The sequence below is a fragment of the Macrotis lagotis genome, chromosome 3 (assembly GCF_037893015.1).
Source record: "Macrotis lagotis isolate mMagLag1 chromosome 3, bilby.v1.9.chrom.fasta, whole genome shotgun sequence".
Taxonomy (NCBI): domain Eukaryota; kingdom Metazoa; phylum Chordata; class Mammalia; order Peramelemorphia; family Peramelidae; genus Macrotis; species Macrotis lagotis.
Window position 1 is genome coordinate 233,756,051 of NC_133660.1, and position 25,396 is coordinate 233,781,446.

Consider the following 25,396-nt stretch of genomic DNA (forward strand, 5'->3'; position numbering starts at 1 on the left):
ATAGAAAAATTTAGGTCTGGTCTGGAATGAAGGAATTCAAAGGTTGAAGAATGGTTCTCCAAAGAGACTAACCATGACTGAAACCATCAAAGTTTTTTCTCTTCCTTTTCTTCCTAATCATTGGTACCATTGGATGAGTGCAAAATGGAACTTCAATTTTCTATGTCTATTTGACACATGTTTTTGACCAGTTTTCCTAACCAAAGTGTGTTTTACTAGCACTCTGTGGATGGAAATTTGGCAAAAGTCAGAGCCATAGCCAGGGTGAGGCAATCAGGCCTTTGGACCAGAGCACTGAAAGTTTCAGGCCTTCTACAAGCAGAAATTGAGCTTAGAACTAATTAGTAAGACTAAAAAAAAAACCTAGAAGCTAGCGAATGAGTATTTATTTCTTCTTTAGCATTCCCAGCCGAAGTGAGTTTCTCTCTGATTTAATTTTAAGTCTTTTTCTTCTCCTCTGGCAGGAAGCCTTGAGGTATCCCACAATCTCTACCCACAAGAACCAGTGCCCTAAGATCTCTATCACCTCACCATAATGGGATATGCCATGGGGTTTCTCTACCCTTGTACTGAAGGTCTAAGTTGCCTTTCCAAGGTTCCTCTTCCTCAAAAAAGAAAAAAAATAATCTGTCTTATTCCCCAGAATTGCTAACTACAGCGCTACTAAAGACATTTAATCTTGATAAGACAAGGCTGTTTGGCCATATTTCATCTTGATCCCTTCCCTCATCATTTGATACATAAAGTATATATAGGCAGGATAAGTTTGAGGTTGGAGGAGATCATAGGAAGACCTAACAAAACAGTCATCTGCTGATGTCTATGGGTGGTCAAGAACCTTGAACTGAGAGCAAGTTGGATGTGTTTCTCTACTCCTGCAGTTCTGAGGGAGGCCAGGCTGGTGGATCTCTTGAGCTTGGTTGTTCTAACTCAGTGTCCCTGTTAAGTCTGATACTTAATGTGGTGAGTCCCCAGAAGCAGAGGGCCACCAGGCTTCCTGAAGAGGGTTGAACCCTCCCAGGTTGGAAAATTAGAACACATTAAGATTTCCAAGCCAATCAGTTAGCAAGACTGCCCTTGAGTGGTGACTGAACTTCTGGCCTAGGTGACATAGACCAAGTCTCAAAAAAAAAAAAGCAAGAAGACCTGACTTCTATTCTTCCTTGACCATTGGCTTACTATATGACTCTAAGCAAATTTTCTCCTTTCAGTTTTCTCATTTATAAATATTTTCTCATTAATTTAGTTGCACTAAGATTTTTGGGACACCTTGCATATCTACTCAATTGCCAGATGACAACCAATACAAAACAGATTGCTTCCTGTCCCAGTCATAATGCAAATTAAGTCCTTCTGCTGAAAGTGGTTTTCAGAAAACCCCTTTAACATGCTCAGCCTTTCAGAAAAAATTCTGGCCATTGCAGGTACCTATTTCACCTCCTTTTCTGTTCAGAGACCATAGAAGGGAGAAATCAGGGACTGGGAAGATTAAAAAAAAAAAGATTCCTCATCTCAGGGTCTGAGAACTGGTTCATGGCAAGTAATCAATGTCTCTTTGCTTTCAATTTGTGGTTCTAGCTTCCCAGACAATGCATTCAAGGACAAGCACGGGTAGGTAGAATGTGTCTCATAGTAGGGGAACCCAGAAGGCATTCTGGTTACATAGCTATATAAACCCCAGGCAACTTTGGACAATTTCTATTTTCTCTGTCTCTCTCTGTCTCTGTCTCTCTCTCTTTTCTCTCTCTGTCTCTCTCTTTTCTCTCTCTGTCTCTGTCTCTCTCTCTTTTCTTTCTCTCTCTGTGTCTCTCTCTGTCTCTGTCTCTGTCTCCTCTCCTCTCCTCTCCTCTCCTCTCCTCTCCTCTCCTCTCCTCTCCTCTCCTCTCCGTGCTCTTTTGAGTTTTGATTGAAAACAAATGTTCCCTGAAATCATCTAGGATTCAGCCTTGTATCTGAGAAGTTTATGAACCCTTTTGAGAGAGAAAGAACTAAAGAATGAGACCCCAATCATATTGTGGGGAGCAGGACTCACAAGCATTCTATCCTCAGTGGTCTATTCCCATGCAGGTAGTAGGTGCCTGAAGAGACCTTTATGCTTTCATCCTTGAGCTATTATGAATTGCACAGCAAAAAGGTCCCTCATGGCCCTAACTGTAAAGTGCTCAGAATTCTAAAATCCAGACCACTGGCAAACCCCTGGCAAAACTCTCCCTCCTTCTCCCACCCCCACTGCCATCTCCCTAGGCTCGGAGAAGTAGGGCCAAGTTATATCAGGGCTCCCCTCAGCACAACTTTGAAGTAGGTGAGAATATTTTTGTTCATCCCTTTTAGGGTTCCCCCTCCTTCCTCTCCACAAACCTATTCCATGATTCATTTCCTAGAAGCTTATTCTCAGCTGATTTTAAACTGTTCTTAAAATATAGAGACAGACTGATAAAGGTTGGTAGTATTTGTAACCTCTTGGAGTTATTTCAATTAATCAAGTGCTTTTCAAGTACTTACTATGGATTAGTTATTTTGCTAAACCATGAAAGAAGGAAGGAAGGAAGGAGGGGGAGAGAAAGAAAGAGAGAGAAGGAAGGAAAGAAAGAAAGAAAGAAAGAGAGAAAGAAAGAAAGAAAGAAAGAAAGAAAGAAAGAAAGAAAGAAAGAAAGAAAGAGAGGGAGAAAGAACTCAAGAGAGAAAGAGAGGGAGGGAGGGAAGAAGGAAGGTAAGGAAGAAAGGAGAGAGGGGGAGGGAGAATGGAAGGAAGGAAGAAATTCTGGAAAATACAAAAGAATGACCCTCTAGGAGTAGATCTTAGGCTTTGATAGATTGGTGGAGATGATACTTGGGAGATCTATATAAGACAAGTCTTATATAGTCAATCTTATATTGTCTTATAGAGAGTCACATTTGAAACACTCATTGACGCTCACTAGAGCCCCTCCTTGGCTTTCTTTTTCAGGAGAGGTCCAGTGGCCTATGCCTCCCAAAAGCCATGGCTGTTTAATGCTACAGTGGAGGAGAACATTATATTTGAAAGCCCCTTCAACAAACAACGGTAATGCTTTTCTTTCATGGTGGGAGTTAAGGGGCTAGTGGAATCATGACCAGAGGAGCCAGGTCTATTTTCCCCTTACTGCTTCTTCCTACAGAACCACTATATCCATTCCCCAGAACTACTCAAGAGCTCAGCCTTCTAATGCCCTCCATCCAGCCTATTTTTAATTGACAATGGTCTATACATTCAGAGTATACTGTTGTCACCATACTTGCTGGTTCACTGTGTATGTTCCCATCCAGTTTATCTTCTTAACTATGTTTCTGGATAGAGATTTCAAAATTTTCTGAATGATTTATTTAGAAGTGATTTCACATGCAAATTCACTTTGGATATCTGGATCCAACTCATTCAGAGCCTTTTATTTGGGAAAGAGAGGAGGAGGGAAAGGGACAGGACAAATGGAGAATTGTTCAATCTGATACTGAGTCTAGATCAAGAGAGAGGAGACCTTGACTATTTTCTACTCTCTCTAAATAGGTCCTCCAGTTCAGTATTGGAGACACTTCTGGGGTAGGGGAGTTAAGTAAATATTTACTAGTCAGCACCGTCAATTATCACACTAGACAGACCAGAGGGATACAGAGTTTTGTTGGAGTTTTTCCCCCTCCCCTCTCTGACATGTAAAGATCACAGAAACCTATTATTGCTGGGGCACTGTGTATGTTCCCATCCAATTTAACTCCTTAAATATTTAACTAGTCTACTTATGAGTCTGAATAAGGTGCTGACCCCCCCCCCCCCCCCGTGCTTTCCTGAATCAGATGGTGTTTGTTCTCCCAAGGCCCATTAAGCCATCTGTGTCCATGGTAGTCTCTTCAACTCCAAATCCTTCTTCTATAAAATCCAGCAGAGACTATTGGGCCAAGCCTTGCTATGTCTACCTCTGTCTTGCCACAGGTATAAGGCTGTCATCAATGCCTGTTCTCTCCAACCTGACATCGACATCTTACCCCAAGGACACCAGACTCAGATTGGGGAGAGGCAGGTTAGTATTGGGTATTGAGATTCTCAAACTCACTCTCAGAATGGTTCTTCCCCTGACTGTCTTACTCCCACTTCAACCCAACCCATTTTCAGAGATCCATTTATTAGTCAAAGAGCTATCTGCTTTGGGGTCCAAAACTATTGCCAGGAGCCCTAGGTTATGCAGAGAATTTCTAGGGTGAATTTATGAGGAGGCAACTGGCCTAGAGACCAGCAAGAGAAGTGGTCATCTTACCCATCTTAGATACAAGAATTTCTTTTGCCCAACCTTGCTCTCTGAAAATTCTTCCTTGAGTCTAACCTAAATCTCTCTTCTCTGTTTCTTTCAGGATCATGATTATTTATAGTAGTACTAGCAACAACAGTTGAAAGCTCTTGCCTCGTCTTTGTGAGGTGGTTAGTGCAAGTATCATTAAAAGCCATTTTTATAGATGAGAAAATATGTAGTCAAGTCAAAAGAGGTTCATTGATTTGGTCAGGGTCATGCAGAAAAACCTGAGACTGAAACTGAAACTGGAACCAAATCCAATGGCCTTTTCCCACTGCATGCTATCTTTCATATGGAAAATAGATGTGGTGTCCCTTTTTGCTGTTCAGACTCAAAGACCATACCAGCCCTGCCTCCAACCTTTCTTTCTCAAATAAAATAATCCCAGTTCCTTTATTCTGACCAATTCCCTATAATTTAAAACTTTCTCAGAATGCAAAGGATTTAGAAGTGAGTTAGATGTTGAAAACTACCATTGTATGCAGTTGGAAAAATAAATATTAAAAAAGAAATGAGTTAGACATGAATATAGACAGTTTAAGATGAAGCCTGTTTCAAAATCCAACTGAAGATTTGGGGTCACTGGCAATATCTAGAAAAGAAAGATCAGGAATGAAGTTAGACAAGAAAAATTTAGATAATAATAACTAAAAATTTCCTCTGCCTTGGTATAGTCAACTCCCTTCACACTCAGAACTCAAAACCTATGACATGGCCCAGGGAGAGGGTAATGACAATGACCGATTTCTCTACATTGGTACCAGGGCATCCACCTGTCAGGTGGTCAGCGTCAACGAATCAGCGTGGCCCGGGCCCTCTACCAACACACCAAAGTTGTGTTCTTGGTAAGTTTGCCTAGTTGTTTCCCCCATTGCTGCCACCACACTGTACATACTCAGCCCCTGCCCTGCATTTCTGTACATTTTACTAGTATAAGTAGATGGTGGGGATATTATTGTAACTTCATTTTATAGATGAGGCTCAGAGAGGTGGTATTTGGGCCATGGTGATAACATTAATTCATCAAAAAGCCAGGATTCTAAGGTGGGTCTTTTGACTCCCAAGAATAAGATTTAGACTGGAGGGAGGAAAGGAGGGAGGAAGACAATACAGGTTGGGGACAGGGGGAACAAGTCCTAAGAAGCAACTTCCTTCCTCACCATGAACACCCCTTAAAGATGTGATGGGAGAAGAAAAGATGGTTATTCCGTGATGGCATTTAAAATGAGAAGAATGCTAATCATACTATAACCCTACATTTCTCTGATGATTAGCAGTTCATAAAGTCCTTTTATAGGTAATTTGTTTGATCCTCATAGCAGCTTTGTGAGACACATAGTATAAATTTTGTACCCATTTTACAAATGAAAAAAATTGAGTCCCTTAGAGATGAAGTAACTTTTCCAAGGTCATATAACTAAGTAGTAAGGTCTAGAACTAGTGTTATTCCTGCTATCATTATTATTATTATCTATTATTATTATTATCATTATCATTATTATCACTTTACAAGTTCCTGTCTCTAATCTCCCCTTCCTCTGCTCAGGATGATCCATTCTCAGCCCTGGACATACACTCGAGTGACCACTTAATGCAAGCTGGTATTCTTGAGTTGCTCCGGAAGGAAAAGAGGACTGTGGTCCTAGTGACCCACAAGCTACAGTACCTGCCTCATGCAGACTGGGTGAGGACGTGCCTGATGGGCACCAAGGATGATTTGCCTAGAGGGCTAAAGAAAAGAAGAAGGTGGGGGTGGCTAGGTGGCACAGTGGATAGAGCACTGGTGCTGGAGTCAGGAGTACCTGAATTCAAATCCGGCCTCAGACACTTAATAATTACCTAGCTGTGTGGCCTTGGGCAAACCACTTAACCCCATTGCTGTGTGGAAAAAAAAAAAAGAAAAGAAAAGAAGAAGGTGAAGGTGAAGGAGAGGAAAGAAGGGAGTCAACAAACAACTAAGATTCATTCTGATGTCTAGATTTGAGCCATTCTTGCCATCAAACACAGTTTATCCAGTTTTCCCAAGCTGGGATGAGTCTGATCCAACAGTAGCCACCTAACTAAATAATTGCTATTAGTCTTCAGAAGGGAGTCAGTGTTGAGCACAGCTATTATTCTCTAAAGTTCTAACATTCCCTAGTCCTGAAATGAGGTCCACTGTGTGCTGGGACCTGGAAAAAAATTCAGAAGATAAGACAGAGTCCCAGGTCCAGAGAGTCACTGTCTCTTTCACTAGACTAATTGTAACACAAGTCCCCTTCATCAGAAAATGTCCAATTTGAGAGGCAGAGACAACAACCAAGTCCTAAAGCAACTTCACATGAAGGATCACTCCTTTTAATGGAAGGCACAGTAATAATAAATAACACTCATATTTCCATAACACTTTAAGGTTCACAGATTTTTCCATGATTATCCCTATATTAGAAATGAAGTAAACTGAGGCCCAGAAAGTGAAATGACTTGCCCAAGGTCACATAACCAGTAAGTTAGAACTGGGATTAGAAGTCAGATCACTCCTGGGCTCTGTATCCAACTATTTTCCAGTGGCATTTATACAAAAAAAGACTGATCAAAGTCAAAGAAAATTGCCAAGAATGGTGCAGATGGAACCAAAGCTGAGACACATCAGAAACCCAACTCTTTCGTACCCCAGAACTCTAACTATCTAGAACACTCAGCAGGAGGGAACCCAGAACGATTTGAGGTCCAAATAGTGCTGCCAGACCTCCTGTGGCATCTTGAGAGAGCGAATGAAGTCATAGTCAGCTTTCACCCAGTTCAATTAATTGGAAGTCTGAGTGACTGAAGTCATAGAATCATGCAACCTTTAGAATTGGAAGGAACTTCAGAAAACACCTAGGCTGAAGGAGTATCAAAATCCTACAGTGGCTATGTGATTTTTACCATGGGGAGTGGCAAGTTCAATACTAGAATCCAGGCCTCTCAGCTCCCAGCCTGTAACTCCCTTTTCCAAACTTCCCTTCCTTCCATTTTATGGATTATTTTATTTTTTTAATTTTAGAAAGGTTTTATTTATTTTGAGTTTTACAATCCCCCCCAATCTTGCTTCCCTCCCCCCACCCCCCACAGAAGGTAGTTTGCTAGTCTTTGCATCATTTATAGATTATTTTCAAAGAAATATGGGTTAATTATGGCTTTCAGACAGGCACCATGATTAAAAACAGGACCTTGCAAATGTGTGCCAGATGTCAAAAGAGATCCCACCAGACTTAGCTTAATGACTAGGGAAGAATATCTTCATATTAATCATAACAAGCAAAATTGAAAATAGCCCAAAGACAAGGGGAGAGTAAGACATTGATTGTCATCACTCAGTAAGCATTTAAATGAAGCTCTGGAATACTTTGGCCCCGAGTCAGGACAAACTGATTCCTAATCCTGCCTCTGATACTAATTTTATGTCTCACGGGCAATCTCAGAGTCTCAGTTTCCTCATTTGTTATTAAAAGATAACACCTACAGTGTCAAGTCTCACGGGGCTGTTGGGAAGTTCAAGTTAAGTACGGTGTGTGAAGCAGTTTGGAAACTAAAACTAGATCCATTATTATTCTAACTACATCAACAATGACTTATTATATGTAAGAAGTAGTGTGAGGCACTTGATTAAGGAAATATAACACAAAACGATGTGGTCCAGTCATATTACAAGATTAAGGGTTAAGAGATGGGTAGCATGCTGGGACCCAAGGAACTCAAAAGGTTTTTTTTTCACATTTATTGATATCATTTATCTTTACATCATTTTTTGTTTTCAAATATATGCCCCAGCTCCCCTATCCACTAAACCACCCCTCCTAAGAAAGAACTGAAAAAGAGGAGGAAAATAGCATTGTGTGAGAAATAATCAGTGCATCGACTGAGACTGAGAATATATGCAATATTCCACATCTCTAGTCCAACACCTCTCTATAAAGAAGTGAGGGAGGTACATTTTCTCAACTTTTCTCAAGGGCTACACTTCTTGGTTATACAACATAGCATTCAGTACCCATGGGATGTTCAAAAGACCTGGGGGAAGATCTCCAGGTTAAGGGATTTATGGAATGTAGACTGGGCAAGAATCACAGCACTTGAGACTTGAGTAGGCTGCAATCTGTACAAGGAAAGAAAGTGTCAGCAACAATGAGGACATGAGTCTATCCTTTAAAATATATTAAATGTCTCTAAATGAAAAGGGTTATGTTTGAAAGTTATTTGAAATAATAGCTTCTTTTCTTTTTTAAAAAAGTGTATTGGTTTTATTTACACACACACACACACACACACACACACACACACACACACACTGCCTGCTCTATACAGAACATTATAGCAAGTACTGTGGGTATGAAGCAATCCATAGGTTTAACATTGGTTCCAGGTAAAAATGATAATTCAGACAATAGATAGCTAGTGGTTGTCATTCCTGAAAATATTAATGGATAAACCTTGTGGGTGACTCAAGAAGTTAGGGATGGGGGGAGAAGATGGGACTATCTGTAAGAGATAGAGGGATCAAGTCCTCACCCTTGCCTTCTGATCTGTCTGTGCCAGTATTTCAAGTGGTCCCACCCAGAAGCCAGACATCTTTATTAGCAATGTGAAACCACACGCCCCTTCTATCTCCAAAATCATCCTCCTCCCTGCCCCAAAAAGCATTCCCCTTGCAGTATATGACTTTCTTAAGGAAATCAAATATTTACCCTCCATCTGACTTTGACCTTTCATTTCCTAAATAAGTCTTTCATTTCTTACAGATAAGACAAAGATAAAGTTCATAACAGTACTCTGATTTTCCATAAACTCTAATGGGAATAATAAGATTTATTTAATGAGGTTAGACTATAATACAGTTTCCATGAACGGTAAACAGGAGGGGGAGGGAGAAAGCAACACCCTGGGAGCTACAACAGGTCAATTCTGCTGCTATGAGAACTCTCTCCCTTTCCCATCACTTCTTCCCCTGTATCCCTTCTTCCTCTCCAAGGATGGCAAGAAGACAAGTTGTATTCTCATTTTCCTAGATCATTGCTATGAAAGATGGTACCATTCAGCAAGAAGGGACACTCAAGGATATCCAGATGGCTGAGTCTCAACTATTTGAGCAGTGGAAGACACTCATGAACCGACAGGACCAAGAACTGAAGAAGGTAGAGCCCTAGGAACTTCTGGCGTGTGGACTTTTCAGCTCCCTCTGTAACCCAGCAAAGAGAGCAATACCCAACCATTCCCTAGTGTGCTTTGTTTTGATGAGAACTAGCTCCCTTCCTCCCTGGCCCAGGATGCCCACAGAAAATGAAGTCAATGTTCTCTTATTTTAATTAGCAATGAGCTATAAACCAGTTGGAAAGTGGGTGGTACCCAAGAACTCTGAAGCAGGATAAAGAGACTCTCTTTCCCTTTTCAGTGCCATAGCAGAGACAGAACATGAAGCTAGATGGGTTCTAAGTGGGCTCATCTGGCATTCTTGAGGTGCCTGAATAATTGACCCAGTGAAGGACAATATTATTTTTAAAATAACCTTATGGTCCTAATATCCATTGTCTAGATAATGATCAGCTCCTTTTTTCCCACTTTTTTTCTATATCTTTTGTTTTTAGATTCTCTTCATTTAAAATTATATCCATGTTCTTCCTTCACCCAGCAAGCTATCTCTGGTAACCAACATTTTTAAAGAAAGAAGTGAGGGGGAGGAGGAATGGGAATTCAACACAACCAACCAGAATTCTATGTCCAACATCCCCAACCTCTACAAATAAGGAAAGGAAATGCATTTTCTCAACTTTTCTCTGGGGTCAAGCTTCTTGGTCATTATAGCTACATAGCATTATGTTTTTATTCAGTTTTAGATGTTTAGTCTTTCCATTTACATTGTAGCATGATAGTATATATATTGTTTTCCTGGTTTTGCTTTCATCACTTTGTATCAGTTCTTTGAACTATTTCATGCTACTCTGAATTCTCCATTTTCATTGTTTCTTTCATTGAATTATTACATTAATTCACATACCATAATTGTCACTCCAATACTGATGAGCATCTACTTTGTTTCCAGATCTTTGCATCTACAAAAAGTCCTGCTGTGAATATTTCAGTGTATAGAAAGCCTTTCTTTTTTTTTTTATCACTGCCCTCTTTAGGTTTTATGCTAGATCACTGGGTCAAAGGGTATTTTGAGCACTTTTTTCTTTAGCAAAATTCCAATTTTTTTCAGTAGGGTTGAATCAATTCACAGCTCTACCAACAATATATTAGTATGCCTAGCTTTCCACAGTCCCTCCAACACTATTTCTAACTTTTGACATTTTTGCCAGTTTGCTGAGTATGAAGTGAAACTTCAGAGTTTCTGTGAGTTGCATTTTAACTTATTATTAATCATTTAGCATAATATTTCCTATGGTTGTTAATAGTGTATACTTTCTCCTTGAAGGACTTTTTTTCCATATACTTTGAAACCATCGACTCCTTTCAAATTGAAGAAAGGATAAAAAGGCTAGAAGTTCTAATGGTCCCCACATTCCCAAAGAAATCCACCTTATTTTCCATTTCCTAGAGGGAGCAAATGAGATAAACCAGTCTGATGATTGCTCTTTCTTATGCCATATACAAAGAAGAGGAGAGGATATAAAGTTTCACCACCTGGTCCCAGACCTTTAGCTTCTAGCCTACCTCTCAAACTCCTAAGTAACCAGAAATAATTGTTATTATTAAAGTATAAATGGGATTGATTAGTGATTTCATCTAATGACCTTACCCATAGAGAGGCTTTATTTGGAAATTTTTATTGTCTATGCCTTTCCATATATCTGTCAACTTGCTTTACAATAGAATTTGCCTAAGAAAAAGTAATCATAATTGACATTTATATAGCATTTAAGGTTTATAAAACATTTCCCTTATAATATCCCAGTAAGGTAGGTAGTGAGTAAATCAGTCAACAACTGACTTATTAAAGTCCATCAATTCAATTCAATCCTGATTCATTTCAATACAATAAAGAATTTAATCCATATGTACAAAGAATTTAATCCATATGTACATTCAAGGTTGAAGAGAAAATTTAGAAAAGATATGACCCCTCCTCTCATGGAGCTAAGTCTACAGTTGGGGTAAGTCATGCCTACTAATAACAACAGATTTAAAATATAATCAGAACAAAGGTCATATCCAAAATGTCATGGGAAAGTTCAGAAATCCTTTAAAGGCCGAGAACATGGAAGGCTCCAAGGAGGAGGTGGTCTAGAAACATGAATTTGTCTCATTCTTGCTTCCCCATCCTGGTTTCATTCCTGGCTAGGGAAGAGCAGTTGGTAATAAGTGGTTTTGTCTCCCTGGCTATCTTTCAGGAGACTGTGGACAGTGAGAGAAAGAACATAGAAGACAATCTATCCAGTGCCATGTCTTCCTGGCAGGAGTTCCTGCTGGATGAAGAAGAGGAAGAAGGTGAAGTAGCCTTGGTTTCCAGCTCTCAGGGTCAGTTCAGGCCTCAGAAAGGTAGCTGAACTAGAAATATGGTGATAGACCTCGTGAAAGCTAGTGAAGGAATGATCTGAGGCCTGATGTCCTTGGAATAGGGTTGGCCTGGGAATTGAGATCACTCGGGAGGTCAATCAATAGAGGGAGCAGACCTAGGACTTGGGGACCCTGAGGGGCAAAAGTCTGAGGTCTTGGGGTCCCAAAGAGACAGGTTCTTACAATTTGGAGGGCAGTTGGAATTGCATACTAAGACTATTTTGCTGAATCTGAGTATAGATTAACCCAACATTCTAAGGAGTAGGCTCAGTGACCCTTGATTTTCAGGAATTTTCTCATTCCTAAAGAAGTGACTATAATTGGAAGCATGGAGGAGAGGAGAAGGGTACAGCCTCCCTGTATGACTTGATGAACATTTACAAGAGCAGCCTATGCCTAAGATAGTGGCTGATATGGTCCATGGGCTGAGGCATTCCTGGAAACTTAAGAATAAGGGGAATTTAGACTTTGAAGTCCAGAAAGCTAAGTCTCAGACTCAGTTCCATCATCCATTTGTTGTGTGACTTTAAGCAAGTCACTAAACCTCTTTGTTTCTTCATTTATAAAATAAATGGCTAACCCACCTCCCAGAGCAGTTTTGTAAAAATTAGATTGGACAAATGAGATAGCAGAGACAAAACCCTTTGAGAGGTATAAAGCCATACACATGTGAGGTGACAGTAAGGTCATCCCTCCCGCTCACAGAGGATACATCGGAACATGAAAATGAAGACAACCTGTCATCTCTGCTGCATCAGCGAGCCAGTTTCCCATGGCAAGCCTGTTCCAAATACCTGTCCACAGCTGGTGTCCTGCTTTTACTCCTGCTGTTCTTCTCACATTTGCTCAAGCATATTGTGCTGATTGCCATTGACTACTGCCTGGCCAACTGGACAGACAGTGCTCTGGTCTTGACGTCGGCTACAAAGAACTGCTCCACCAGTGTGGTAACTTCAAACAGGCTAGAAGGACCAAGAAAAGAGGGAGGGCTTGGTATACCCTGGGGATGGGAGAGTGGTGGAATGCCAGAAAACTAGCAAATGTAGGTGGGGCTACAGACTACTAGGCTTACTAACATGGTGCTGGTGAAGCTGTGAATTGGTCCAAGCACTCTGGAAAGCAATTTGGAATTTTGCTCTTTAAAAAAAAAAGGAACCAAATTGATATTCAGAGGAGGGTATGAAGCTTATGATTATGGACCAGCCCTTTTGGAGGAAGACTCTTAGATAAACTTTTATGTTTTCAACCATAGCAAGATTGCTCCTTCGACCACAGGATCTATGCCACGGTATTCTCAATTTTGTGTAGTCTGGGAATCATACTGTGCCTAATGACATCCATCGCTGTGGAGTGGACAGGTCTGAAAGTAGCTAAGAGACTTCATCAAAGTCTATTGAACCAGATCGTCCTGGCCCCCATGAGGTATCTCCTTCCCCATTCTCCCCACTTTTCACTACAGACCTGCTATCTTGTCTCCTTCCCACCACACTGAGATGACTTTATCTTCTCTCCCTATCAAGAATTCTCATCCTCCCTTCAGGGCAGTGCCCTACCCTTTATCCTCCTTCCAGTGAGGACCATTCCACCTTCCCAGTGGAATCCTTTATTCCCCCCCCCCACCAAGATATTTGAGTTCCCTTTCCCATTCTCTCCTAAAAAGTTATCTTCTCCCTTGTCCCTCATCCCACCCCCACCCACCCACTTATTCAGGCTCTTCCTTCCATTAAAAACCCCAACTTGTGGCCATATTGGCTAATAGTCCACATGGCTACTATTCAGTCACTAAAACAATCAGACATTCTTACTTGAGATTTGATAAACACTCTACCTTCTAATGTATGGCTGATTTGTTTTTTTATTTTTGATGCTCAGATACTTATGTTGCTATCACGCTTGATTGTAGGGATAGGGATTTCAATGGTATAAGAAATCCCTTGTCTGGTGCAGACTGGTATCTTTCTGTAACTTATTATACTACCTATACTACCTATATACTACCCTTCAGTGATTTGCTCAGGTTCACACAGCCAGAATATGCCAACAACAGAATTTGAACCCAGAGCTTCTGACTTTCAAACTGCATCTCTATGCACTAGCCCATACAACTGCCTGCACTGATGGTTCCCATAGCAGCTTGGACAGATGGGAGCTGGAAAGGGCTGTACTTTACCCTGGGGTAGGAGGGGAATAGGGAGAGGCAGTTTCTGGGAACCAGAGCCTAGATATACACTTGAAATTAATTGCTAAATAAATACACTTTCATCATGAACAGGTGCTGGGATGAGTGGCTATCCTTTTCTCTTGCTGTCTCTTAGGTTTTTTGAGACAACTCCATTTGGAAGCATCCTGAACAGATTTTCATCGGACTGTAACATAATTGACCAGGTATTGAGATCTGGGGATTATTTTCCATGTGCTCAAAGGGGAAAGAGAAGCTGAGCTTCCTCCAGAATCTTTTCTTAGATCATGTCATCCTGTGAGTTAAGAGGGAAAATTCTTTGGTGGAAAATGAGTAAACATATGTTCCCCCTGATGCCTAAACCTGTACCAGGTCCCAAACCATTTAATACAGGTACGCTTGGAGGAAGGGAAGGACTTAGATGGTGATGTGACCTTTTGATAATAATCAATACCAAACTCTTTAGGGTAACCTGTCCATAAACTTCAGACAACTGTAAACATAGCCCAGTGTACCAAACCTTTCTGAGGATGCCCCAACACACACATACACACATGCAAAAGAGAGCCATTGAGGTCACGGCTTCCCACAAATTAAACTGTTGTATCATGGCAAGATCTCACCTGGCAATCTTCTTCACCCTACTATCAAAATAATCATTTTTATAGCCCTTGAATAAAGACCAGTTTAGAAAACATCAACCCCAAAGTTTGGATCCCCCTACTTTTATATTTTAGCTATAGAAAACCTCTGAGTAGGAAAGATTAGTTAGGGTCAATGAAAAAGCCACTACCTTTCTGCTCCTACAGTCTTGAATCCTTGCTTGTGATGATATACTGAATCCTTGCTAGAACCTTGTCTCCAAGACATGAGAAACTTTAGAGAGGACAACATTGTGACAAAGCCTGACCAGTACTTGAAGAGTTAAATATTTGGGGTCAGGGTCTTAAAGACCTACCCTATATTAAAGTCTGCTCCAATTTATACATATATTTGCATATATATGCATATATAAATACTGTGTATGTCAATCAAATATGTGATATAGATGACACGTATATACAAATATGTGTGTGTGTATTACAGTACTTTAAGGTTTGCAAATATTACCTCATTTTTGTCCTCTTAGAAACTCTGGGAAAGAGATAGTATTATAGATAAGGAACTGAGGCAGGCAAAGGTTAAATGACTTGACTTGTAACAGCCACAGAGTAAGTATCTGAGGCTCAGTTTGAATTCCAGACTTTCTGACTTGAGGATATACCCTCTATTTATTATGATAACTTCAATACAAGTCCTAATAATATAGCTAGTTTCAAAACAACATAAATAACTTTTTTTGTAGGGAGAACGCAATTCAATATTTACTGAGCACCTGTTATGGACAGTTATGCTGAGTACTTGGAGGGATATAGAAGGTTAATAAAACACAATGCCTACCCACATAGTCTAGGGAGACCACACATCCATCAGTGAAATGACTAGAAAGTAATTAAAGATAGCAAAGAAGCCAAATGCATGATACAGACGAAAGATGGAAAAGTTTTATTTAGAAATTTTTTCAGGGTAGAAAAAAATCAATTGGCACTGACCCAGAGTACAGGGTATAGGAATCATGGCAGTCCAAAGTTGGAGAGGGGAATTGTTGGCATACAAGGGACAGTTTGATGGAGCAGAGAGGACAGTTATGCAGTGGTATGAACAAGCAAAGATACGGTTGCTGTAGGAGAGGAGGCATTTCTTTGCCTAGAGACTCTGCCACTACCTCCCCCACTGGTGGGAAGGCAGGTGGGAAGAGAGGATCTCTTGGGGAGAAACCCTTGAAGTGGAAGCCTAAGTGAAGGACTGGGGGATACCACATGAGACCTATGAGATAGAGGAGATAAACAAACCTCCCACTCCAAAAGAAACACTCCACCATCCTCCCAGTGGTGGTGTTCTAAAACAAAGTTCCAGTCATCCCACCTGAGTAATATATCTGGGCTATGTCATGGGTTGCCAGGAAGGAGAAGATCATGGTAGGTTAATGAATTCTTGGAAATTAATAAACGCTTCCTATTTGAACATTAGCGCTAATTCTTCCTCTCTCTCTTTTCCAATCTCCTTTCAGCACATCCCTTCCACCTTGGAGTGCCTAAGTCGCTCGACGATGCTCTGTGTCTCCGCACTAGCTGTCATCTCCTATGTCACCCCTGTGTTTCTCTTTGTCATCGTACCTCTAGTCATCGTGTGCTACTTCATCCAGAAGTACTTTCGAGTGGCATCCAGGTGCCTTGTTCATTAGCAATATTTTTCTCCCTCATGGGAAATTGGTTCTGAAAGGCATTGTGTTAGTAACTCAGTTTCAAACTCCGGATGCAGTCATCTGCTTTTGGCCCTGGGGACATTTCCAACAGGAAGCTCCAATGACCTAGAGGTGGGAACCCAGATATGAAGAGAAGGAATAGCAGGATACAGAGAGAAAGAGCTTAGTTGTTAAAGATGATAGGTTTCAAGAAATGAAAATCTTTGGTAGTCTGCAAAATCTTTATAAACCAGTTGAACTCTGCCATAGTCCAGTGGTTAGGAAACACTGACCTGAAAAATGTATTCAGTTTCAAAGAAAAATATTTGCTGGCATAATCTAGATTGCCCAGATAATTTTTCTACCTCTGTAAAATGGATGTTCAAATGAAGAAATTCAACAATTTCTATGTTTGCAATTGGCAATCACTCTAAATACTATATATAGAGAGCTCCTCAAAACTCACTTGGGCCACTCGGGTCTGCCTTGATCCTCTGCCTTCCCCATTGGATGTAGAGGACTTACATTCAATAGTCATAGGAACAGCTGTCCCATCTACTCTGGATTGTGGCAGTGATACAGAGGAAATATGTTAAGGTCATTGAGATTCTACAGTGTATTTCTCAAAGGGTGCAGGGTGCAGGATGGGTAATCTTAGGTTGCTATGGGAAACTTTTCACCCTTAATGCTGCCAGTCATAGACACAAAATTGGTGTTGCATTGACAACCCTTTGCAAGACTTTTAACCTTTGTACCTCAGATCTCCAGGGCTATTCCTGGGTGAACTTGGATGAAATATCAAGAAAACTGTTTAGACTGAGGATTCCAGGTGGCATAATGTACCAGATTCAGGATTCAGGAAGATATGGTTTCAAATCCTGCCTTGAGCACTTATTAGTCTTGTGACCTTGTCAAGTCACTCGGCTTCCCTTAGTTTCCTAATTTTCAAAGAGAAGAGATTACACTCAGTGACCTCTAAGGTCCCCTCTAATTCAAAATCCGTGATCTTATGATCCAAGACACTTATTCCCCATTTAGTACAGGGCTTTCCCCTGCCTGAACAATTTCATGAGACTCAGTTCACTGGCCCATTGCATTGTAGTTAAGGATTAACAAACATAAATACTAGCCCTCTCTCTGCCACCTATCTGACTGTTTTCAAGCCTCACTTTCCACATTTGTAAAATAATAGTAATAATGTCTTCCTACAGAGATATCATGGAATCATAAAAAGCCAGCCTTGGAATCAGGAATTCATAAGTTATCCCATCTTTAGCACACACAACCTAAATCTCTGGGCAAATCACTAAATATCTGAGTGTCTCAGGCAATTCTCTTAAGATAATAAGTAGCATGTAAGTTTCTGATCTGCATCGGTGGAGGGGTTTCTCCATACAAATAAAATTATAAGCCTGATCTGAAAAGAAACCTGCCACCCCAGAGTGTCTGGGGTACGTACACTCAAAGCAGCTATGTGATACAGTGGGTAGAGTGCTGGCAGGAAGGCAGGAAGATAGTTCAGATCTGACCTCACTTACTAGTTATGTGACCTTGGGCAAGTCAATTAACCCTAGTTTGCCTCAGTCTCCTCAACTAAAATATGGATTACAGAAACAAACTCCCAGAATTGTTGTGAGAATCAAATGGATTATTAACATGGCAACTGATACATAGTTGATGCTTTATAAAGGCTTATTCCTTTCCCCTCCTCACTCAATTAGGTGGAAGGCAGGGCATCCATGAGTTAGGAGCTAAGGCCATCATTATTACCCATTTCTCACAGGGACCTGCAGCAGTTGGATGACAGCACCCAGCTACCCCTGCTCTCCCACTTCTCAGAGACAATGGAAGGTCTCATCACCATCAGAGCATTCAGGTACAGGTCCATCCTGAGAATCATACCATGGGGAGAGGGGTAGTCAGAAGGTCATGCACCATCTGGGTAATGGCCCCAAGACTGGCAGAGAGGTAACTGCCTGGGATCATTTTGCCATAGTCCATACAATGGCTGCTGCTGGGCATTTAAATAGCATGGGGAATGATGGGGTCAACAGAGATGCAAGGACACTATATTAGAAAGGCTATCACATGGAAAAAGGATCAGACTTCTACAGGGCCACAAAAGACAAAACTGAAAAACAAATATTAGTTCAATAATAATGTAAAATCTTCCTAATCGTTGGAAATAATTAGGAATCATAGTATATGAGGGAAAAAAATTATCTCTGGGAGCAAAGGATCTGAGGTTGGGATACTATTTTGAATCCCTGTGTTAGTTAATTAACCATTTTGGACTTCCATTTTCTCATCTGTAAAATGACTTGATGAGTTCTGAGATCCTTTGAACTGTATAAGGTTATGAAATATCTAAATGTAAAATGGTATGTCTCTGATGGTAGGGACTTCTCCAACACTGGAGGCCTTCCTCTGTCATGGAAACAGTAGGATAAGGTTTCTTGATCTGGAGTCCATGAACTTACTTTTTGTTTCATATTTTATTGATGATATTTCAATATAATTCATTTTTTATAATTCTCTGTATTTTATTTGATGCTTAAAATTTAAAGACATTATTCTAAGGAATCCAGATTGTTAGGTTCCATATCCAATTCGTTTGCCTCTAGATTCATGATTTCATCCTGAATCCAGCCCTAATCCATGGACCACACTGTTCTGAGTTTCCTCTGAAGTCCTTCCTTCCTTCTTAGAACTTGTTCTTTATTTTGGACCCTGAGGCTTTCACCTCTCATTATCTTCTAAATCAGCACTGACCATCAAAACTCTACATGAGGCACTACACTAGGCCTCTCCATCTTCCTAAGGTTGTTTCACTCCCCCGGGTTCAATCTGTTGCCCCACACCCTAGTTTCTTCTTTTTTTCATTCTCCTACACCACCAGCACCATAGCTAGTTCCCTAATTCTGACAATCACTCTTTGCTTCTATTTTAGTTGGCCCAGATCCTGTTCTTGGCTAGAAGCCTCATGCCACCATATCTAGCTCCCATATGGAGGCAGAGGTCCAGCAGTAACAGTCTATTTCGGTCTAGAACATTCACAAACCAACCTGATGTTTTTCCTACCTGGAGACAGGTCAGACTTTATTTGTCTATTCTTCAGTCCTGGACGTATTCTCAACCAATCAGGAAATTTTCTGAGTATTTAGAAAGCTGTCTTTGCTCTGCCCACATTTCTGTATAACCATTTTCTCTCTTATTCTTCCCATTACCCACCACCCTCACCAACAGAAAAAAAAGTAATATCCAACAGGTCTGGTCTTTTCCTGTCACTTCAAAAATCAGAATAATTTAACCCTATATATAGGCCAAATCAAAGTTTAGAAAAGATAATTCTTTTTCTCACAGGCAAATTCTAGTCACTGCCACAAATGCAAATAAATCTTGGTCACTTTGAAAAATTTCACCTGAAATGTATAGGAACCAATGTATCAATTAGATTTGTAACCCCAGCTTATGATTAGCATGAGGGGGCAGGAACAAAGCCTTTCAAACTGCATAAAAGATCTTCCATTTCTGGAATTTCTTGCCCCTCTCTCCCACCATGAGAGAGGTGTGCCATATTAAGATATCTTAATAAAAACCATTTTACTCACTCTGAAAAAAAAAAAGAAAAAACTTCCCCTTTCTTGACCTCAGTTTCCTCTTCTGTAAAACTAGGGGCATAGTCTAATAATCTCTTCCCTCCTGATTCTAAATCCTATGAACTATTCAGTCAATCATTCAATAAAAAAATTTTTTTAGGCATTTCCTATGTGCAAAGCCCTGTACTAAATTCTGAAAGTAAAGGTACCAAAGTTTACTGGAAGCTTGAAGAATCTTTGTTCTTAAGTAAATTATAATCCACTTGTAGGAATGAGATCTTAGTATGCTACACAAAGCTATAACCCAGGTGGAACAACTAGGGTTTCATACCAGGGCACTGGGATTGAGGGAATATAAATATTTAACCTGCATTTCTTCAACATTATAGAGTCTATCTCATTCTGTCTCCTGCTCAGCTGAATTTGTCTGAACTACTTTTTGTACTATTTTCATCTCATGAACTATAGAGTTCAATTGAGAGTATGTTTCATCCTATCTGCCCTGGGTGTCAAAATTGCTTATTATAGTTCTACTTACCAGGTACTGGGTGGTGAGGTGCTCAGGGTCAAATTAAAAGGGTAAGTTACCCTCTGGGATTTTTCTGATCACACACACAAATATACAAATACACACATCTGGATAGAGGCAAAATGAGTCTGATTCTCTCTTCATCATCCCCTGTCCTCATTATAGCATGACACTTTCCCACCCCATAGAATCTCAGGAAAGGAGTGAACCAGATGCTCACTCACTGACCCACCCTGCTTACTCACGGGTCTACTTTTCCTCCTCTTCCAGATATGAGGCCTTGTTCCAACAGAAGCTTCTCAGTTATGCTGATTCCAACAACATTGCATCACTCTTCCTCACAGCAGCCAATCGATGGCTGGAAGTCCGAATGGCAAGTCCAGATCCCTTGGGGAGTTCAAGAAAGTTTTGGGGGTGAGAGTCAAGGATATATCCAAAAGCAGCTGTTAGAGATGAGGGTGGGAAGTATATGAAGGCAAGTCATGTGTGTTATAACTGACTAGAATGAGCCCAGGGCAGGTAACTCGGCCAAAGTCTCACAACAAGTAGTAGCCGCCCTTCCAAACACCTTGACAAGACAGGATGCCTCCAAATTAGGGAAGACCAACCACACACCTCCACCAACACTTGTGTACAGGACCCTGAATGTCAGACCTCAATCACTCCACCATTTCTCATTTTTCCTCATCTGTCTTCTTGCTCCCTGCATTGTGTATATGAATATGTATATGAGTGAAGGGGTGTGTATCATGCATGGTATTGTCTGCTGCATTTTGTATGGATAAAGAGTGAGCGGGGCAGCTAGGTGGCGCAGTGGATAGAGCACCGGCCTTGGAGTCAGGAGTACCTGGGTTCAAATCCAGTCTCAGACACTTAATAATTACCTAGCTGTGTGGCCTTGGGCAAGGCACTTAAGCCCATTGCCTTGCAAAAAAAAAAAAAAGAGAGTGAGCAAAACTGTGTGTGAAGCCATCACTACTACTCACAGAGTGTCTGTGTGTATATGTGTGTGTGCATGTTGTATATGTCTGTGTGTGACGGTGTGTATCCTATTTAATGTGTGTGTGTGTGTGTGTGTGTGTGTGTGTGTGTGAGAGAGAGAGACAGAGAGAGACAGAGAGAGAGAGACAGAGAGACACCTTTACCTCTATAGAGTATGGTTCAGGGTGTGGTACAAAAGATTTTGCAGGGAGGCTTTATCGGGAGCAATCTTGTTTTCCCAGGAGTACGTTGGCGCCTTTGTGGTCCTCATCGCTGCTGTGGCCTCCATCACCAAGTCCTTAAATAAGGAGCTGCCTACAGGGCTAGTGGGACTGGGCCTCACCTATGCTCTCATGGTGAGTAAGGCAAAGTGGATCTCCTGCCCTGCAGTGGAAAGAATGAGGGACCCTAGCAATAATGGGTCACCAATACCAAATGATCAGTGTTCTCAGGATCCCCAGATCTTTCAGGCCACAATCACTCATGACAAGATAAAAAAGTTTACTAAACTTCATATTGTACCTGCCTTCCCACCCACCCAAAGGTGTCAGGGCTCACTGCTGAGTTGAGAAAAGAGACCTCCTGCTCCTAGGATGTATATTAAGAGTTTATAGTCAAATTCATAACCAATTTCTTCCACATCCCATTTAGGTCCCATAGTTAATTCTCTCCTATAACCTATTCTCCCAAACCCCCTTTCCCTAATTTTAGAATGTCCCCACATTCTTTTAGCTTTCCCCTTCTTATAACACCTGAAATTCCAAATCCCTTGCCCTTCCTGACTTCAGGTCCAAATTTTAGGACTGATTTCACCCATATTATCCCTATATTTCTCTAAAAACAGAGAACTAGATGAACATGACCCCTCCTCCCAAGTAAATTCATTAATATTGTATTATTATTTTTATAATTATATATACATAATTTATCATTTAATGTTATAATTTTATATGATATATAAATATAAAATACATAGTAAATAATTAACTAACATTTGATAGTTGACTTACTATGTGATGAATATTAAGCAAAAGAGGCAAAAATTGGTTCCTACCTTCAAGGAGTTTACAATCTAATGGGTCCCAAAGCCATAGCCTCCAACTTTTCAGCAATCCCCAAGATTACTTGTATTCTGTTCCATCTGTGATAAAAGATAGTGATCCCTTTCCCTGTGGCCTGGCTTTCTCCATAGGTGTCCAATTATCTAAACTGGATGGTGAGGAACCTGGTAGATGTGGAGATTCAGATGGGGTCTGTTAAAAGAATTGAATTGCTGCTGAAAATTGAAACTGAGAATTATGAGGGGCTTCTAGGTAAGGAAACTCAGTATGAAAGATAAATAGTCTTCTGGGTCAAGGAACTGAGAAAATCAGGGTCTTCTAGATGAGGTGACTCAGAGTGAGGGGGGGGCTGTTGGGTGAGGAAGGACAGGGGAAAGAAGAGAGACTAATAGTGAGGGGAGATATGGGTAATAATGAAGGACAGCTGGGTAAAGGAATGCAGGAGGGACAGAGTGAAGGGGGTGAGTGAACAAACATTAAGAAAAAAATGGGAGGCTCTGCTGGTTTGAGTGGGAAGAGCAAAGAAAGCTCTGAGGGCTTCAAGAGAGTGGTCAGTCCAGAATGGGGCCAGGATACCTGGTGGTCTGGGAACAAGACAAAAGCCTAAAGTAATTAAACAACTTCTGAGGATTCTCCTCTCCCTTTTTTGTCCTCCCCTCCCACCACCTTCTCAGCTCCATCCCTGATACCAAAGAACTGGCCGGCAAAAGGGAAAATTCAGATACAAAACCTGAGTGTTCGCTATGATAGCACCTTGAAGCCTGTCCTGAATCATGTCAATGCCCAGATCTACCCAGGGCAAAAGGTCAGTAGAGAATCCTAGTGCTGGGGGAAATGGGTTGGAGGGAGAGGGAGAGAAGCATGGAAGAAAGGGGAAAAGAAGAGATGAGTTCCAGAGCCACATGACCTCAACCAAGGTCTAGTCCTATTATTTATTATTATTATTATTCAATTTATTATTCAGCTGTCTTGATCCAGAATCCCACAACCTCCCTCCCCAGGACACTCTTAAATGCTTTGGTCTAATATACAGACTCACTGGCATCAGTACTGGTCTGTTTTGTTGTTGCCTCAGAGGAGACAGGTGTGGCAGACCCCTTTCCCCTTTCTTTTTATTGGAACTTGAGATATTTGATATGTGTGTCCCCTGTAGTGAGAGAAAAACAAAGAAATATTTTCTAGCATCATCTGTGTGTGTGTGTGTGGCACTTGCTCTTTCTGTCTTTCTCTGTGTTTCTGTCTTTCTCTATTTCTATCCCTCTGTCTCTGTCTGTCTCTGTCTCTGTCTCTGTCTCTGTCTCTCTCTCTCTCTCTCTCTCTCTCTCTCCTTGTCTCTGTCTCTGTCCTTTCCCTATCACTCTCTGTCTCTAAACTTTATCCATGATAAAACTGAGAGTAAGGTAGCTCCTTTTGTCCCAGATCATATATGTTCTCATAAACACAGAGCTCAAGACAGGGAGGCCAATATGCTCCCAGACCAGCTGACTTGAAAACCTGGGAACACTCAGATATAGACAAGTGCATATAGGCACAAACACACACAGATGCATATGCACTTTTTTGGTTGTTCCAGTCCTTTGATTTCATTATTGAAATGAATTCCCATTAAAGAAACTCTCTCCACTGATATAAAACAGCAGGGAACCAACAGGCCTATCAGTGTCAGAGGTAGGATCTGAACCCAGGTCTTCCAGACTCCAAGACTAGTTATTTCTTATGCTATATTGTCCTTCTACATACCTATAAATATATACAGGTGCTTTTACATGGACATAACATTCAGATTTATATACTGCATATACATAAATACACAAAGATGTTTCACATACATGCACACACATATAGATAAACAGAGGCATGCATGCAGAATCATACACTGACATACACAGTTATAGACTTACAAACAAACAGGTGTGGAGCCCATCCTGGAGGTTTAACTTAACCCCATTGCCTTGCAAAAAAAAAAGAAAGAAGAAAGAAAGGGAGGGAGGAAGGGAGGGAGGGAGGGAGGGAGGGAGGAAGGGAGGAAGGGAGGAAGGAAGGAAGGAAGGAAGGAAGGAAGGAAGGAAGGAAGGAAGGAAGGAAGGAAGGAAGGAAGGAAGGAAGGAAGGAAGGAAGGAAGGAAGGTCGGTCCTTGGCCAAGCTCTTCAGTGACCATGATCATAGATAGAAGGTAAAACTTTTCCTGGGAAGGCTTGGTCCACAGTTCCTCTCAAAAGCTACTCCTCCCTATTACAGATTGGGATCTGTGGCCGAACAGGCAGTGGAAAGTCATCCTTCTCTCTTGCCTTCTTCCGCATGGTCGACATGTTTGAAGGTAGGTCCTTTCTGACACTCCCAATACTCCCTGAGTAGTCACAGAGCTCCCTCCTTAGAAAAAGACCAAATTGTTACTATCCCCCTTCCTCCCAGAGTTACTCTTTCACAGTGATCTCTGTTTGTCTATCTGTCAAACTAGGAATGGATGCTCCAAGTTGTTTATTAGATTTAAATGTTTCAATGATACTTAAGGCCTCAATTCAGAAGGTCATCCATATGACCCACCCCTGCTTCCCAACCATTCCTGATATCCAGGCAGAGTGACCCCCCTCCCCAGTACTAAATGCAGTTCCCCTGGATGAGTTGACCTTTGATTAATAACAGGGAGAATTATCATCGATGACATTGACATTTCAAAACTACCCCTGCAAACCTTACGATCCCGACTCTCTATCATCCTCCAGGACCCCATCCTCTTCAGTGGCACCATTCGGTGAGTAACACCCCAGCAGAAACCAAGGAAAGACCAGAAATGCTACCATAGGGGAAGAGCTTCTCCCCCCCAATCCAGCCCCAGAATCTCATATTGTCCAAAGGGTTCCAAAATAGACCCTGGTCTGGAAATCAAGAGATTTCTAATTCTAGGGTCAAGCTGTATAACCTTGGAAATGTTCCCTCCCTTCTCTAGAGC

General features: G+C 41.1%; 1 protein-coding gene and 1 long non-coding RNA gene across 3 annotated transcripts in view; one reads left to right on the forward strand and one right to left on the reverse strand.

The window, feature by feature from the left end:
* The window catches only part of LOC141518293 (ATP-binding cassette sub-family C member 8-like), a 56,358-nt gene that overhangs the window by 17,783 nt on the left and 13,179 nt on the right, over nt 1–25,396 (forward strand). The window contains exons 8-25 of one of the 2 annotated variants that reach the window (XM_074230177.1): nt 1,579–1,611; nt 2,948–3,043; nt 3,944–4,031; nt 5,063–5,143; nt 5,845–5,982; nt 9,326–9,451; nt 11,648–11,744; nt 12,519–12,760; nt 13,066–13,235; nt 14,129–14,198; nt 16,103–16,260; nt 18,060–18,152; nt 20,675–20,777; nt 21,628–21,741; nt 22,578–22,698; nt 23,121–23,251; nt 24,685–24,763; nt 25,090–25,198. In XM_074230177.1, the coding sequence (XP_074086278.1) occupies nt 1,579–1,611; nt 2,948–3,043; nt 3,944–4,031; nt 5,063–5,143; nt 5,845–5,982; nt 9,326–9,451; nt 11,648–11,744; nt 12,519–12,760; nt 13,066–13,235; nt 14,129–14,198; nt 16,103–16,260; nt 18,060–18,152; nt 20,675–20,777; nt 21,628–21,741; nt 22,578–22,698; nt 23,121–23,251; nt 24,685–24,763; nt 25,090–25,198 (2,049 nt within the window). The remainder of the gene's footprint in view (nt 1–1,578; nt 1,612–2,947; nt 3,044–3,943; nt 4,032–5,062; nt 5,144–5,844; nt 5,983–9,325; nt 9,452–11,647; nt 11,745–12,518; nt 12,761–13,065; nt 13,236–14,128; nt 14,199–16,102; nt 16,261–18,059; nt 18,153–20,674; nt 20,778–21,627; nt 21,742–22,577; nt 22,699–23,120; nt 23,252–24,684; nt 24,764–25,089; nt 25,199–25,396) is intronic. The other variant, XM_074230178.1, reaches the window with a different exon arrangement.
* Nucleotides 15,542–23,908, reverse strand: LOC141518297 (uncharacterized). Its single transcript, XR_012477149.1, has 5 exons — nt 23,486–23,908; nt 22,440–23,271; nt 21,550–21,973; nt 20,650–20,791; nt 15,542–16,402 (listed from the first exon to the last, which is right to left on the reverse strand). It is a non-coding gene; the product is annotated as an uncharacterized LOC141518297 (long non-coding RNA).